The 18,573-nt window shown below is 40.7% G+C and overlaps 1 protein-coding gene across 1 annotated transcript in view; it reads right to left on the bottom strand.

Moving 5' to 3' along the window:
* Nucleotides 1–18,573, bottom strand: part of shisa8b (shisa family member 8b) — a 58,681-nt gene that overhangs the window by 22,395 nt on the left and 17,713 nt on the right. The window contains exon 3 of the mRNA XM_041816528.1: nucleotides 12,960–13,084. Coding sequence (XP_041672462.1) covers nucleotides 12,960–13,084 — 125 coding nt within the window. The remainder of the gene's footprint in view (nucleotides 1–12,959; nucleotides 13,085–18,573) is intronic.

Raw genomic sequence — 18,573 nt, 5'->3', positions numbered from 1 at the left:
GCTATAGCGGCAGTCTGATCAGAACTGGACAACAGTTCTTTATTAAAAGAAGAGCAATGAACTGCTCTGAAAGCTTTTCTTGGTGGGAAATAAGATATTGCTGTTCTCCTGACTTGCCTGCATTGCCATGACTTTGATTTTACCAACCCCCTCCACTGATAGTCAACAACAATAGCAGCTTCTGTGTCAAGTTCACTCTTTGGAGCTGTGCATGCCTTCTACGTCACATGTTTTGTCACTCTGATTGGCCTGCATTGAATGAGACACACAGAACATTTATCCGATCACCCTCTAAGGTTTTTTTTCAAAGTTTCTGTTCTTCCGAAACACAGATTATGGACAGTTCCCCAGATGGAGACATATCCTGTTGATAGATATGTGAAACTGTCCATCTGACCTATCAGCTTAAAGGATTTCAGCCACTCACTCCACTATTAAACTTAACAGGAAATAGTGAACCCTAATACCTTTGTAACTCATTCATAGTGTTCCCATGAGAAACAGTCAAACCAACATACAAACAGGACATATTAATGAGTCTGTCTGCTTGGCCAAACTTTGTTCTTGGGTACAAATTGTTCATGACTGCATAATGGACCAAGTTTGTAAGGCTGTGTCTAAGCCAATACATAAAACAGGAAGTGAGGGACTTTGGAGAGAGGTTGTGGTTTGGGGTTGGGGATGTTACAACTGCAGTACGGTTGCACATGTTAATTTCACCATTAAGCACCACTAAGTGAATGTCTAAGTGCAGAACAAGAGGGCAGGAACACAGCTTAATGAGTTATGTAACATCTTCTCTCTAAGGGAGAACAGTAGGAAGAGGATTAGGGTGAAGATCTGGTTTTCTTCTGTGTCGTTTGTCAAAAGGGTTCAGGTGTCTTGACGGAAACTTTCAGATCTGATGTACTGAAGGCAGAGCGTTCAAGTGAACTCATTCTAGGCACGCTATTGGCAAATCACACTCATGCTGCCATATTTAAACTGCTCTTGCCTGGCTACGCTTTGCGGCTCCCTCTGCAAGCCTCTTTCTACAGCCTTCCTCCACCCCAGCTCCTCCTTTATTCTGCCTCTGACTTTATCAGTGTCTTAACTGCTAATAGAGAAAAACTATTATTTTAATCACACATCATGTGTGTTTCTTGACAAAGTGGTCCTGACTGAACTAAAGTTATGGTAAAGTTGTAGTAATTACTTATGGTTGTACATATTCACATGGCACACCAAGACTTGGCTCAAGGCCCACTAGTGTGCCTTGCCACACCATGTCAGAACCACTATAATAGGGCCCTCACTGACTGAGGGTGGTGCTCGGGCCCTAATAATGATGTCATCATTGACTGACATCTCTCAGCAACCCTTAGCTGTGACCCAAACTTGCATAAACTCTGGTGAAGAACATCATGTCAGTTTTTCCTTAAGTTCTTCTTTATTCTCTGCCTATTATTGATGGCAGTTACAGAGCACAATGCCTGAAACTACTTCCTGTGCAGAGCAAGAATGTGTCATTTCTGCGCCCAAAAAGTGGGAAAAGACAACCAAAACTCGAGTATACACTGATTACATAAGGGTAGAGCTTCTGGCAACTCTGTATTTTCCTTTCAAAAGATAGTCTTTAATGAATTTTGAAGGTCTTGACAAGAAAGGAAGAAAATATTTTTCGGTGTCTTTGCAAATGACACACTTGGAGGAGTAAAGGCATTTGAATTTAGATATATATTTTTTAGGTCATAAATTAAAAGTAATGAGTTTTTAGAGGTTTTCGTCACTGGAAGTCTTTCTCCTCACCACACAAACACACTCACCTATACCATCAGTCTGCCTGTCTTTTGTGACTGCTCATGACCGTGAACCACTGAGAAAAGCAGCGAAACATGTGCCCCTGCACATAACAAGTGTTTTGTGCTCAAAATGTGCATCTCTGTGTTTTTGTGTGGGAAACGACATGAAAGGAGTCTTAAGTGCCCTGGGGTAGGAGATAAAGGAGAGTGCATTGCATGGTGTCTGTCATAGCCAAGACAAAATATGAACATGAGAGAATAAAGAGAGGAGCAGAGAACGTCTGTCATCAGTGGGATCATATGTAAAAGTCTTTATGCATCATCATTCACTGCAGCAGAGCAGACAAACAAATCCTTTTCCCACCCCCATGTGTTCTATAATCCTTGCTTTGTGCGATCTGCTGAGTCGTGGTACACATGCCTTTTGTGAGAATAATCAACATGACACGAGAAAGGGTGCAGAGATTCAAACTGAGATCATTAATTTACAGGAATAAGTGGTTTAAATCTCATGGCCCCGGGGGAAGAGCGTTTCGGAGGAGGCGAGTGCTCCAGAAGCTCCTCTTGAACAAAAGTGTGAGAGTAAAAGGTGAAATCTGTGTAATGAAGAGTGATTCGTTACTGGGTCATGCTACAGTGCTTCTGCAGTCGTCTTTGATAAATAGGTCAGCGCTTTTGGCTTCAAGCGTTCTTCTGCAATGACTCATGTTTGTTGGTGACTTTTAGACCAAAATATTTCTGCTCCCTGTCCCTAGTTAACATGTAAATCTCAATATCTGTGTCTGGCTGTTAAAGTTTCTGACTTTTTGGCATTTTGAACCTTTAAAGTCAAAGAGAAACTAAAGTTAGACTATCTCTGGCTTCAGCGTTGTCACATACATCCCAGTTTGACAAAAATATGCAGTCAGAGTTTAGTAACCAGAGGAGTTTTCAATCCCTGAGGTGGGATTGGATGACTTAGCAAATACAGCACGATATGGAGCCAAAGGGAGCTGTTGGCCTCATTTCCACATCAGGAAGAGGAACATAAAGGTCAAATGAATAAATCCCACTTCTACCACGCAATGTAAACAAAGTTGACACCTCGTATGATATTGTTTTGGTGCTACTCTTACACTAACAGTTAAGTGCTGCTACAAATGACTGGCAGGTAAGAAAGTCACCCAAAATCACATCTGACTGGATGAATGTTTCTGCCTCAAGCTCAAGAAATATTTTTTTATGTTCAACAGGAAACAAAAGCACAAGGGAATTAAATACTGACAGCCTTTAAAAAATACACAATTCATTCATACATGGTGAGCATGCAACAAGGTAAATCCCTTAAAAACAGTGGAAAACACATTCTTGAGAAATGAACTATCAGTTTCAAGACTTTATAAACAGAAAAAAGTTTATATGGAATAAAACAGAATTTATTTTAATTCCAATTTATTTTAGTGGGCCCTAGTAATTTCATAGTAATAAGTTTATCTAGTAATTTCTCAAGAATAAGTTGGTGATTACCTAGAAATAAGTTGAAGTTTGACCAATTACTAACTAGATAATATTAAGGTAGTGTTTACCTAGCAATGATATACAAAAAAATCAAGTGATTCCTCGTAAAATTGTGGCAATACTTTGGAAAAAATTACTTTTTTTTTTACGCTAACCATGTAAATCTAAACCTTGCAAAATTATGGCAGTTATCTGGTAATTAGGTGGTATTTTAGCCTAAACCTCTCACCTGAACCCTTGTAATGTTGTGGAGTTATCCGGTAATAAAGTGGTGTTTTATCCTAGCCCTAACCCTCTAACCCTATCCCTCTTAACCCTAACCCTTGTAATCTTGGGGAAATTATTTGGTAATCAGGAGGTTTTTCATCCTAACCCTAACCCCCCAACCTCTGTAATGTTCAGAAAAATTATCTGGTAATTAGCTGGTATTTCACCCTTACTCTATCCCCCTAACCTTTGATATGATGAGGAAATTATCTTGTAATAGGGTGGTATTTCATCCTAACCCTAACCCCCCAACCTCCATAATGTTGAAGAAATGATCTTGTAATAAAGTGGTATTTTAACCTAACCCTAACCTTCAACCTTCGTAATGTTCAGAAAAATTATCTGGTAATTAGCTGGTATTTCACCCTTACTCTATCCCCCTAACCTTCAAAATGATGAGGAAATTATCTTGTAATAGGGTGGTATTTTATCCTAACCCTTACCCCCAACCTTTGTCATGTTGTGGCAATTATATGTTAATTAGATGGTATTTATTCCTAATCCTAACCCTCCAACTCCAACCCTCTAATCCTACCCTTTAATACTGTGGCAGTTATCTGGTAATTAGGTGGTATTTTATCCTAACCCTTACCCTCTAATTCTAACACTAACCCCTTAATGTTGTGGCAATTATCTGGTAATTAGGTGGTATTTTATACTTACGCTAACACTTAAACCCTGACCCCCTCAACCATCGAAATATTCTGGAGATTATCTGGTAATAAGGTGTTATTTTACTAAGCAATTTCTTAGAAAGAAGATGATAGTTTTCAATGTAAGTGGCTTTATAATTCCTAGATAATCTCTTTATTTTGGCCCACTTAATACTGTGGCGTAGTAGGTAGCAATCTGAACGTTGTTGCCTCTATACCCAGCTCTTGCAGTCACAGGTTAAGTGTCTTTTGGAGAGGCACCTAACCACAATTTTCTCCCATTGCTTTGTCAGTGGTATACAACTGAGTATGGAGGGATAAGGTAATACAGAGCAGCTTTCGCCATCAGCAGGGGGGTAACCTCTTCTTCTTTCTCTTAAGTTACTGAATAAAATTTTAAAACTTTAGTTTGAAATAGAAATATACAATTAATTAAATATTCTTCACAAAGAACCTCTAACAAACTTTAGAACTATGATATATTTAGGGATTAAGATGTGTAATGTGCAATAAATAAGTAGATTAAAAGATTAAATTTAAGTTTCATATTAACTAGACTTGGCCTAGTCCTTTCTAAAATGCAGGAGGATGAGGTAGAGGACTGGCTGGAACTGAAACTGGTGTAAATGAATGCCTCCATCAGTTCAGATGTGTTTCTGTGTGTGAAATGAGCGTTACTTTTTTTTCAAAGGCCTCTAGTCTGCCATCTTGCTTGCTATGGAAAAACCAATACTGTTCATCTGTTTTCTAACCCAGCAATCTATGTCGTGTTCCACTTTCTGCTGTGGCTTAATTAGAGGGAACATTTTGCAGCGCATTTTGTTTCTGCATACATTTTAAGCCATCTTTAATTCAAATGATTTCATATAAAGCAAGAACAGATTTAGGTTCAAAGACATGACTGTGTCACGGTGAACAGGAAGAAGATTTCTAAAAGAGCGAGGTGATTCATGATGTGTCAACCCTGAAATGTCAGCCCATTAATTTTTTTTTTTTTAAATCATGAAATGGCCAAGAACCTATTCATGTGTGGACTAACTTCAGTTGACGTATGTAAACACGTTCTTCAGGCAAAGTTCTGATTCAAACTTCACTTTTTCCTCTCAGACAGCACCTGTCAGAGTGAGTTCTCCCATGAGGATTTCTGTTTGTTGGCACTAAGCAGCCCGCTGGACAAAGTTTTTACCTACCATCTGTTTTTTATTGCTCACAAACAGCCAGTGGACATACTGTGGGAGTACATGAATATGGAATAGAGTTGCATCAATAAGTATCTCCATCAACGCTGATTTCCCTACTAAGTCCCTTGCCTTTCCCCTCTGTCACTTCACATTAAGAAATGGACTCAGTTATATCCCACACCTACATTTACTCACTCTGATTTTTTTCTTTTTCATTCATCCAAAACTTTCAGCTAAAAGCTGGTTCTAACCACGGGCATGAAAAAAATAAAGTGTTTGTAGGACGTCTGCCCCCACAGAGGCTGCTGGATGCTCATTTCAATCCTTAAGCTCTCGCCGGTTTTTATCTGCGGGAGATTCAAAAATTCTCAGTGTGCTGTCGACAACTACACAAGATTTAAAGCTTTTGATGGCGGTAGCAGCAGGAGTGAGCATGAAAAGAAGGAGTGAGGAGAGGAAAATTAAGAAAGCCTTGTCAGGAGTGTGAGTTAATAAAAAGCTTACATTTAGTAATCGTTTGGAAACAGACATTTCTCCACCTCTCCTCTGCACACACCGACTTCATGCCAGAGGATGGATGTTCCTCTAAAGCTATGTATCCATTATGTGGTATACATGTGGTTTAATGTCAACATTTTCATGTACAACCCCTATTCCAAAAAAGTTGGGGCACTGAGTTGAATGTGATGAGAAAACAATGCATTAATGTGAAAACCTCATAAACCTATATTTTATTCACAATAGAACAAAAACATCCATCCATCCATCTTTTTCTGCTTATCCTGGGTCAGGTCACGGGGCAGCAGCCTAAGCAGGGAAGCCCAGACTTCCCTCCCCCTGACCAGTCCATCCAGCTCTTCCTGGGGGATCCCAAGGTGTTCCCAGGCCAGCCAAGAGACATAGTCTCTTCAGCATGTCTTGGGTCTTCCCATGGGCCTCCTTCTGGTGGGACCTGCCCGTAACACCTCACCAGGGAGGCGTCCAGGAGACATCCGGACCAGAGGCCTGAGCCACCTCATCTGGCTCCTCTCTACGAGGAGGAGCAGTGGCTCTACTCCGAGTCCCTCTCGTATGGCCGAGCTTCTCACCCTATCTCTAAGGGAGAGCCCAGACACCCTGCGGAGAAAACTCATCTCAGTCACCTGTATCTGCGATCTCTTTCTTTCAGTCACTACCCACAGCTCATGACCATAGATGAGAGTAGGAACGTAAATTGAGAGCTTCGCCTTTCGACTCAGCTCTTTCTTCACCATGACAGACCAATGCAGAGACCGCATCACTGCCCACGCCACACTGATCTGCCTGTCGATCTCTCGCTCCATTCTTCCCTCACTCATGAACAAGACCCGAAGATACTTGAACTCCTCCACTTGGGGCAGGATCCCATTCCCAATCTGGAGAGGGCATTCCACCCTTTTCCGACTGAGGACCATGGCCTCAGATTTGGAGGCGCTGATTCTCATCCCAGCCATGTCACACTCGGTTGTGAACCGTTCCAGAGAGAGCTGAAGGTCACGGCCTGATGAAGCCAACAGAACCACATCTGCAAAAAGCAGAGACCCAATTCTGAGGCCACCAAACCGGACCCCCTCAATGCCCTGGCTGGGCCTAGAAATTCTGTCCATAAAAGTCATGAACAGAACCGGTGATAAAGGGCAGCCCTGGCGGAGTCCAACCCTCACCCGAAACAAGTTGGACTTACTTCCGGCAATGCAGACCAAGCTCTGAACGGCACCAAACAGCCCTTATCAGGGGGTCTGGTACCCCATACTCCTGGAGCACCCACCACAGGATTCTCAGAGGGACACAGTCAAATGCCTTAATGCCTTCTCCAGGTCCACAAAACACATGTAGACTAATTGGGCAAACTCCCATGTACCCTCCAGGACCCTACAGAGAGTGTAGAGCTGGTGCACAAAACAAAACCAACTAATCAGATGTTGAAACAGGCATCTTACCATTTCATGAAAAATATTAGCAGATTTTGAATTTGCTGGGGTGCAGATTGTCTAGTGGTTTAAGGCGTGCACCATGTAAGCAGGCCTGGGTTTGGTTTCCTGCATGTCTCTCATCCCATTCCAATTGTACCACTGCCTTTCTCTATAAATAAAGGCATAAAAGCCCCATAATATATTTTTTAAAAAATCTGTTGAATTTGATGGCAGCAACACATCTCAAAAAAGTAGGGATGGGGCTACAATAGGCTGGAAAGTAAGTGGCACTAAGGCAAGACAGCTGCAGGAGCATTTCGAAATAAATTAGGTTACTGGCAACAGATTTAGCAACATGACTGGGTATAAAAGGAGCTTTTAAAATGGTAGAGCCTCTCAGAAGTAAAGATGAGTGGAGGTTTACCAGTCTACAAGAAATGTGTCAAAATGTAAAAAAAAAAAAAACGTTACCCAACGTAAGATTGCAAAGACTTTGAATATCCCACCATCTACAGTATCATCAAAAGACTCCGAGAAGTTCAGACAGACAGAAGTTCAGTCTTGGATGCACATGATCTTCTGGCCCTAAAGGGCACTGCATTACAGGCATGATTGGGTACTAGAAATCACTGCATGGGCTCAGAAACACTCCCAGAAATAATTTTCTGGCAACAAAGTTCACCATGGCTTTCACAAACGCGAGCTACAGCTGTATCATGCAAAGAAGAAGCCATATGTGAATACAGTCCAGAAACGCGCTGTGTCCTATGGACTATAGAGGAAAGGGACCATCCAGCTTGTTATCAGTGCACAGTTCAAATGCCTGCATCTCTGACAGTGTGGGGTTGCATTAGTGCCTGTGCTGTGGGAAGCCTACACATCTGGAAAGGCACTATTAATGCTGAAATAGAGGTTTTAGAGAGGTTTTGCATCTCTTTCAGGGAAGTCCTTCTAAATTAGCCTGCAGTCCAGACCTTCATCAAGAGAAAACATTTTGCACAACATGAAATAAAAAATCCAGCAAAGACCCAGGACTGTTGAGCAGCTGGAGTCCTATATCAGAAAAGAATGTGACAACATTCCTCTCCCAAAACTCCAGCAAGTGATCTCACTTCCAGGATGTTTACAGACTGTTGTAGAAGAAGAGGGGATGCTAGACAATGATAATCATGCTGTCTCTACTTTTTGAGATGTGTTGCTGTCATCAAATTCAAAATGAGCAAATATTTTTTTTTATAAAAATGTCTCAGTTTCTTCATCTGATATGTTTATGTTGTATTGTGAATAAAATATGGGTTTATGAGGTTTGCAAATCATTGCATTCTGTTTTTATGTACGTGTTTTGAAATGGGGTTGCAGAAAGTGAGAAGAAGCAGCTGTATTTTTGCATCAGCGTTGCTACTGCAGTATTGCAGAGCATTAAAACATGCAAAATAGAAAGTACTCTACAAACTGTGACATTTGCTCAGTAGCCAGACCCAGACACCAATACTTTCATGAATGCTATGTGATTATTTTCACTTATGCATCTGCTTTACCTGCTGAGTGTGCATTTTTTTTAACCAGCAGATAAGGTAGTCACTTGTACATCCATGACACCAGACTCTGCAGATCATCTACCCATCACCTAGGCATAACAAGCAGCTCACACATTTCCCATCAGCAGGCAGAGATCACGTTTGCAAATGAGATCTTCTGATACACGTCCATAAATATTTATGAATTGATAACTGCAGGGCTGTGAAGTTCTGCAGGAACACAGACCAGCCACATGGGTTACACCGTGAACTGAATTTCTGTCACCCACTCCTTCTTTTGGCTCCACCTGTTGGTGCTTGGTAACTATGAGATAAAATAATAGGACCCCCAAAAAGGTTTTTCTCCTTATTTTTTAAATCTAATTTCAGCTTGAGTGCTGCTCTTTTCAAGTGAACATGATCAATGAGACCTGAGATTAAAGCGTCCGGCTCATACCGAGTGTCATGTCATATCACGTCATTAGAAGTGTGTCAAATTGTACAAAGCAAAAGACGCAAGCCTGACACTGCAGGGGGTCGCTCGGATCAAACATGCACCCCTCTACTTCCCTTTGACACATGCCAACACACTCTCCAATGCTCACAGCCAGGCTTGTACCTCCATATGAAGTCAGACACGATCATACAGCTACAATATAACACTAAAAACTGATCAACAGCCCAAACATGAAAAGTAGAGTGACCCTCTTATTTTTAAAAGTGCATATTAAAGAGTGTGTGTTATATGCTGGCTTTTGTATCTGAATGTAAAGAGGATGTATGGAAATGGCACATGCTGCCTGTAGGGGTGCAGCCTGCTTACATTAACATACTAATTAAACTGTTTCTGTGTGTGTGAAGTGTATCAGTGGTGCACGTGCAACAAGCATGTGTTCTACTTACAGATGGAGATGCTTCATTGTTCGGTCTCAGTCTATCTTCTCTACAGCAGCCTACCTAAATCCATCTCACAACCAGTGCCAGATTTGTGCACAGAGAAATGTAAAAATGCACCGAGTGCTGTGATTGAATTTGAGCAGAGTGCAAACTTTGATCGCTGACAGTTAAATTACAACTATGAATAAGAAACATAATGATGTTAACTGGAAGGGAAAAGTGATGTAAGAAAAGGTACAGCTACATGGATGAGCTCAGCCTTCAGAGGATTGTCAAACAAAACAGATTCAAGAATATAGTGGAGCTTCATAAGGAGTGGACTGAGGATGGAGTCAGAGCAACACAGATGGGTCCAGGAAATGTGCTACAAGTGTCTCAGTGGTCCAAAGTCCTCTTTAGAGATGAAAGTAGATTTAGCATTTCATTTGTTAATCAAGAGTCTGGAGGAAGATCAGAGAGGCACAGAATCCAAGGTGCTAGTGCTTTAACTTTCCAGAGTCAGTAGTGGTTTGAGGTGCCATGTCATCTGGTCCACAATCAATGCTGTCAGCCTTGTATCAGGAGATTTTAGAGTACTTTGCTTCCATCTGCTGAGAAGCTTTATGAAGATGCTGATTTCCTTTCCAATGGAATTTGGCACCTGCAAAGCCAAAAATACCAGAAACTGGTTGCTGACCATGGTGTTACTGTGTTTGGTTGGACAGCCAACTGATCTGACCTGAACCCCGTAGAGGAAAATGAGAGACACCAGACTCAACAGTACAGATGAGCTGAAGGCTGCTATCAGAGCAACCTGGGCTTCATAAAACCCCAGCAGTGCCACAGACTGATTGGCTCCATGCCACGCAGCATTGATGCAGTAATTTGTGCAAATCGAGCAGCCAATTACTGGGTGCATAAATGAGTATAATTTTCCAGGTCAACTGGTGTCACCTGAATTAAATTACAGGAAAAACTGAACTTTGTGATATTTAAATTTTTTTAAGATGCACCTGTGTGTATTTGGAGAAACTGGCTTCTGTGCCCATTTTTTCATACCGTACTCTGGCATGGTTGCCTCCCTCCCCTCTCACCCATTGGTCTGCTGTCACATTAGTAATATTGTTCCATGCTTGAGGCCACATGGGTTTTCACATGGTTTAAAATGGGAGGTGGCAGTATGCATGTAGTTGGTTTGAAAATCTGATGGAGTCCATCCTGCTGCCTACTTTGGATGTTTTTACATTTATGACAGTAACATTGTCCCTCTTCTCATTTCGACAGCTATTGAGCAGCTCAGAGGATGAAACGGGCCCATGCTGTGTGGAGACAAAGGTGTTTGAAGAGACAGGAAGGAATTTATAATGGTGTTTACAACTTTACCATGCCTGTGTACTGTGCCAGAGTCCAGAGACCACTATGTCTTGTGTTCTCACTGATCACATAAACCATCACCAGCTACATGATGTTTTTCTCTGTTGCAATGGTCATTGTGTCAGATTACTTGTTCACAGAGTCATAAATTTGTGCTATGGCTTGACTGATGGACATGACCAACTACATAGGCATGTGAACAATCGATGTGATGATGTCATATGGATGAGAGGCTGAGCTAGACTACACCTGAAAGAAATACTGTAAAGAAACAATCTCTTTTGACTTGGGTGTACTGTATTTGTTGTCTATCCAAATGTTATGATGAATTATATGCTTGCTTGATGTTAATGCTAACAGCAGTTACTCATCAGGTTGCGGACCTGATATTTCTTGCCAATATTTCTCTTTTTTTTAATCGTGGTACAGTCTCTCTATGACACACCATAAAGGCAGGATGCTGTTGTCAGAGTTGGACAAACTTTTTCTCTGTTAATCAGTATTCATGGCCACCATTACATCATGAAGACAAAAGAACACTTCAAGCAACACTTTGGTAATTAGACAAGACACTATGTGTTGCAGAAACCAAATGCTGCACATCACTACAAACACACCATTCCCACTGTGAAGCACACAGTGGGGGCAGCATCATGCTGTGGGGATGCTTCTCGGCAGCGCTGGTAAAGGTAGAGAGTAAAATGAGTGCTGCAAAATATAGGAAAATCCTGGAGGATGATCTTGTTCAGTCTGCAAGAGAACTACAATGTGGGAGATTTATTTTCTAGTCAGACAATGACTCAAAGCATACAGCAAAAGCCACACAAAAATGGTTTACAGAATCTGAGGACCTTCTTCCTGTTTACTGTGCTAACAAGTTAGCTAGTGGTAATCCAGTGGTACTTTGAACAGCGAAAACATGGATTAACTCTGAATATTCTGCACAAACTGTCTGCAGCTTTACTTTCTGTATAAATACAGTCCACACTACCTCCAGCATCTATCTGAAGGCAGACAACAAAACAACTACATCAATGCTACACATTTATGCTTATGGACTTCTGTGTCAAAGTCTGGTGCAAAAACTATAGAGCATGCACAGAAGACTAGTCCAGTTTGGGTCAGACTGAACATCACAACTCTGTCCAAGATGTTTCCTTATAAAATAAGACACAAATCCAGCCTTGAATGTTGCTGTTATCTCTGAGATTAAAGATCATGAAAGATGTAAAGAGAGAAGGGGGCCTGTGGGAGAAACACCCATATGGTATATAGTTTCTGTAACCTTTTAAAAGTTTTAACTTCGATTGTAGACTCAAAACTCAAGTCGTGAAAACTTTATGATGTAAAGTCAAAAAAATTTCAGTCTTGTAAATTGAACCAATGCATTTGGTTGATGACCACTGAAGTTTAGAGAAGAGGTTCTTACTGACTTCAGACACATGCAAACAGCAAAACATTCATCTGACAAACAAATAAAGAAATAATGTTTTCAAAACCACATAAGAGAGAGCAAACAGTATCAAACTCCGATCAACGTTCACGCTCTGGCCTGTTCAGCGAGGCCTTTTGTCCTGGGCAGCAGAGATTAAGCTCTATCCGAAGCAAGTCCTCATGTACTGAAGTGCTCTGTATCCTCTGTTGGTAGATGTTTAGTTGATCTGTGATGTCCTGTTCTGACTTCTACTGAGGTTGCAATGCGTGTAACGGTCCTATTGTTCAGATCCATTAGTCTGGATGCCGACAGACTAATTATTTCAGCAGCTGAAGTAGTAAAACGTGTGAGTGTGGCTTTGTTTTTGATAGACAATGTGTTAAAAAAGCAGGTAGAACAGTACAGGACAAACATTGCTGACAGATATTTGACACCAGCATCACTCACCACTCCTGCTGCGTGGCATCCTGGTTGAGACGCCGTTGGCTCTTCCTCCGTTGGGCGAACTGTTCGCGGCATTTTCCACCGTGCTCACTTCAGCTCCCTGCTGCTTCAGCAGGTCTGTCAGAGTCCTGGAGAAAAACAAAGTGAATGTAAGCCAAAAAAATCCACAGGTTGGGAGCTCTTGAATGATTAAGTTGGAAACAAGACTAAACATTTACTTTTTAAAAATCTGAAAAATAAAAAAATCATTTCATTTGATTTTTGGTGTATTATGTATGCTATTCTCATCCCAAACAACCAAGGACATGAATAATTTGACAAGAGTTCTCCTAGAGACTTTGTTGCAAGAGCAAAGCACGTTAAATTTTCACCAAATCTTTTATCTGTGCTGTTTCCTGTTGTATTAAATAATCATGAGAGATGAACCAGAAATAATCCACATCTGACCCTCTGCATATAAATATTTTCTCAGACTATTTCTTAAACAGATTAGCCTGTTAGCCTCAGACATCATCTGCTGTCCATAAACGCACTCTTGGTCTCCTGTGAGGGCATTCCCAAACAGCTGCAATCTCTGTGAGCATACAAACACAAACAAATACACATGCATCCTCTTAGGGAGGCTTTCTTCACGATGGGTGTTGGTACATTTGTTGATGACTTTTTTCCTGCCTGTATGTACCAGGTTACGGAGGATTTAAAGGAGAAAACAACTATTGATGTGTCACTCTGTTGGGTGTGTGGTGGGGCTCAGGTCAGCACAAATGAACTACAGTGAAAGCAGGCTATCATAAAAATGATCAGAAAACTGCAAAACTTTCCAAGATTCAGTTTGATGCTATACTTTAAAAAAGTAACATATGGCAGGGACTGCAATCTGTATCTGGCATAACAAGTCAGCTGACACAGCTGTAAATGTGCCAGAGACAGTGATGCATGAAGCATCTGATGCCAATCAGCTGATACTAAATATTATGTCACGTTAGTTTTGCTGCTGAATTAATATTAAAGGCGTCTGGAGTATCTACCAACTAAACCAAAGGTGAATTAAGCCAACGCAGTCCTTCATCTGCAGCCAGCCTATGTCTAAAAACATGAAATCTGATGGTCTGTTCAGAATCTAACCTCTGTTATCTTCACCGTGGATCTCCACCACTCGCCATGGTAGCGCACAGCTGTCCTCAGGTCACTACAACACACCATCCCTACACTTCAACCATGCACCTCCATGCCAGCTCCCACCACACCAACACCAAAACATCCATCATCCTATCTCCACACACTTAAAGCCATTGGTGTGTAAACATGATTTTCCATAATAGTTTTCTCAGTTTTTTCTGCTTTATTTTCTGGCACCCTGACATTTGTGCACATGGTGGCTTTGCTTTGAAGTCTGACACAGTTTCAAGAAAAGGGGTTCATGTTTGAAAAAAAAAACAACTATATTTTTCTACAACAGAAATAAATAAAATTCCTTTTTCATCCACTTTATTCCTAGTCCCCATGATTCTTTGCATGAAATATGGGCGCAGCTTCCGGTCTGTTCTATCTAAATGGGACTTTGCATTGAATACAAGACATGAAACGCGATTTTTAGAGCAATTTGGACACAAAAATATGTAACTTTCAACTGCTTCACCTCAATCAGGACAATACTATTATTTCTCTGCCCTCTACTAAATAGTACAAAGTGATGAGATTACCTAGGATAACCTAGACAAGCATATTTAGCTAACTTTATTAGCTACGTATCAGTATAGTAATAAACGATCACATTTTGTTAAATGACTTTGGACACCACCTTCAGATAACATTTCTAGTTTGTGGGGTTGCTGAAATCCTTATTCCACCAACTAATCCCTCTTAAAATGTGGGAATTATACAAAATAAATTTATCCATGACTGAAGTTGTCAGCTCTTCAGTTTGGTAAATGTCAGGATTTGAATTAATGATGAATTAATATTGAAAGGATTACATCCCGAATGTATTTAAACAGTGAACAGCATGTTTAAAACACTGTTGTTAAAGACATATATTTAATGTAATTAGTACCACAACCGAAGCAACAGGCACTGAGCATTACAAAAAATATTATTTAAACATTCAGTTCATTTAACTTAATTGAGTTAATAAAAATGAAACAGTATTTATTGCAGCAAATATTTATTTCAGAACAACTACTGTTGACGCTAAATCACTTCAAGCCCTCGGAAGAATCGTGTTTTGCTATTATTGCTACTGTATGGGAAGTTCCAACCACATTTATAGCAGTAGACCCCCCAGGAATAATTTAGTATCCGCCTTATTTACTTACTTACAGCTTACAAAACAAACAATGTGAACATGTGATTTCAAAATATATCAATAATTACAAATTTGCTGTGAATTTCTATCAAACAACTGTCGTTCGTAGTTAGCATCCATCGTTAGCTGCTGTATTAAATTACATGTAATTATGTACCTCCGCCTTAGCACCGGAAGTTTCGCCCGTATTCAGATTTACAGTAGCGGCCCCAGGAATAAGGTGGATAAGATAGGTAATTATTCATGGTAAATATAAAAAATGGTTGTCACAGATTAACTTTATATTGGACCATGATTGCCCTCATCTTCATAGGCCCCTTGGCTGGGCCCCAGAAAGCTTCCCCTTTATGGGCGGCCTTGGTACATTCACCTGTTATCAGTCAACCTTATCAAACTATTTTTGTTGTGTCACCTTCAGTTCAGGAGGAACTTTAGTCTCACAGTTACAGTAAAATTTAGCCACAGCTTTGCAATGTAAAATTTCATTAATATCTTAAACTATTCCCTATTCAACATCCTGAAATACTTGTTTTAGTTTTTCAGTGGTGCTTGCAGAGACATCATTTCCATGTCCCTGCTGAGAGCGTTTTTGTTCCATGTCCTCTGGGATGATTTCCAGTCAGCTGTTTTTATCTAGCGGCTTTTTTGCTGAACAACATACGGGCGAGATTTTCTACAATATGGTCGTGTTTAGACTCGGGGTTTTTTGTGTTTGGATGCAAGAAAAACAAACACACATTTCTGCACTTCCGAGTGCTAGGACTTCCCATCCCATGCAACCCGGCCACCCAAACCTCTCTCCCACAGCTGATGACATCCTTTCTGTTTCACATTAACACAGATACACACAGATGCTCACACACTTGCAGGCATGCTCATCACTTTGAATAAACACATTTCCGCTCCCTGTGCATTTGCTGAATTTACAGTGTTGATGGTATTCACTCCCTTGATCAATAATTCAAACTCTGGTGCCTCTGTTTCGCTAACGAAGCTTATGTGTTTAGCTCCTTTCACCACACACCCACACACGATCAGGTACAGAAGAAATATCCTCACATCCCAGAGTATGACTGATCTGACAGCTGAGGCCAGGGGCAGCTTGTTGGCACTCAACCTGCCAAAGAGAAAATTGAGACCCTATGGCCTTTTCTCTGATCATCTCCAAACAGTTTGTGAGTGTGACGATCTCAAAGAGTCTCCTTCAGGGACTCTGATGATGACATTAAGCTGTTTTTCACTGTCAGATATCATAATCTCAACTGTTGATCAGCCACAAGTATCTTATTTAGACATCTGGGAACAGCTGATGTAAGTGTTTTTGAAAATATTATCTTTTAACTTAACTACAAATGCATATAAACAAAGAAATGATGGTTTATCATATTGTTTTATTCTGCTGATTTGTACGGTAAATTGTGGGGTCTTCCAATATTTGGTCAAATATTCCATCTATCCATTTTCTTCTGCTTATCTGGGACCGGGTCACGGTGGCAGCATACTTAGTAAGTCGGCCCATACATCCTTCTCCTCAGCAACATTTTCCACCTTCTCTAGGAGGATTCTGAGGTGTTCCCAGGCCAGATTATATATAATCCCTCCAGCAAGTCCTGGGTCCACACTGTGGTCTCCTCCAAGTTAGATGCACCTGGAAGACCTCCACAGGGAGGCGACCAGGAGGCATCCTAATCAGATACCCGAATCCCCTCAACCCGCTCCCTTCCAGGTGAAGGACCAGCAGCTCTACTCCTAGTTCCTTCTGGATGTCAGAGCCCTGGATGATCAGAAGAGTGTGAATGGGTGGTTGGTTTGGCTTTCTATTGAATTGCAATGTGTCCTGTCATATGGTAGCAAAGTATGGTATGGTTTTGCATCAGTATATTGTTGCAAAAAAGTTATCAAACTAAAATCACATTATATTTCTGTTGTGGATGACGCACTTCTGGGCTAAATATTGCATTTTTGTGGTGGAAAGGAATTCTGGGAAATATAAAAAAGACATATAAATAGAAGCTAAACACAGAAAAGATAAATTAACATATGAAAACACTTTTATGAGTTGTACTCTATTTCTGAAATCTTGTTTTGTCTAAGAATATTTTATTCATTCAATTCAAATCAATTCAGATCATAATCATCTTATTGTGAATCCTTTTATACTCTCTGCATGCCTGTCTGTAAAAAATTTGGACGTGAACATTTCCCCCTCTAAATGTTTGTGTTGCATGACAAGAAGACTTTGAACGCCTCCTGATCTTTGTTCCTCCTCTGCAGCGTTGTAAATCACTCGCTCTCTTCTCCACTTTTCAGTTCTTTGTCCTCTAAGTCTTTCATTCTTTCTACCTCTTTCCCCCTCCTCACCTAAACTCAGCCCTAAATCTGTCTCTTTCTTTTCCTCCCCCTCTTTAAACCATATCGTTTGTCTTCCTCTCCTCCTCTCTCTCTCTCCGCTCCTCATCCTCTCTCTGACTCACTGCCGTGTGGCGCCTCGGGCCTCCACGCACTCCTCTCTTGGCTTGCCGCTCAAACAACTTGCTGATTTGGACTTTTAATCTGCAACAAAAAAACTTAACCTGTCTCCAGGCTATGTGGTGTTTATATAGTGTTGGCTCTGCTTCATGAGCTTCTGAGGATGCATTAGAAAGAGTGAAGATGGCTGTGCATCCGGTTGAAAGATTAAGACTGAAAAGAGAAAGATGTACAGAAATACAGTCTCCTGGCAGCAAACTTGAAGCCTAAATCAGTGACAGGTGCACGTCAGTGCCATAACTTGGACCAGTTTTCATAAACCATCAGTACTTCCTGTGTGTCACTACAATTTTGTGCAAATTTACTGTTTTTTTTCCAGCTCTCTGCAACTAAAACAAATTTCTGTATTTTATAAGAAAAAAGTTCAGATTTACATTTTAAACTGAAATTACTGAGAAACGATCTCTAGCTGTCCCATCAAATCACACCTTAGTGAATTGATTAGTATGCAGAATAAATTTTTAATCATAAAATTTTTTAGGTTTGGCAAAAATGTGACAGCAGCTCCATAAAGGAACTTCCCTTTCCTCAAATAACAAGAGGACTTTGTAGCCCTGAGTCAAGACTCTAAGGCACAACTCACAAAGACGCTGATTATTATCTGTTAAAAATTTGATTTTGACTCAAAACAATAATGCCTCATTTATTGTGGATATAAGGGAGAACACAGAGGAACTTGAACAGATGAAGACTCAGTGGAAAGAGAGGGAGAGGAGAGAAACTTCAGTGGAGACTGGTTAGCAGGAGTGATCCTGAGTTACCTGGTGAAACATACCTGGAAAC

Source organism: Cheilinus undulatus, linkage group 20 (genome assembly GCF_018320785.1).
Source record: "Cheilinus undulatus linkage group 20, ASM1832078v1, whole genome shotgun sequence".
Taxonomy (NCBI): Eukaryota; Metazoa; Chordata; class Actinopteri; order Labriformes; family Labridae; genus Cheilinus; species Cheilinus undulatus.
This window is presented reverse-complemented; position numbering and strand designations above follow the sequence as displayed.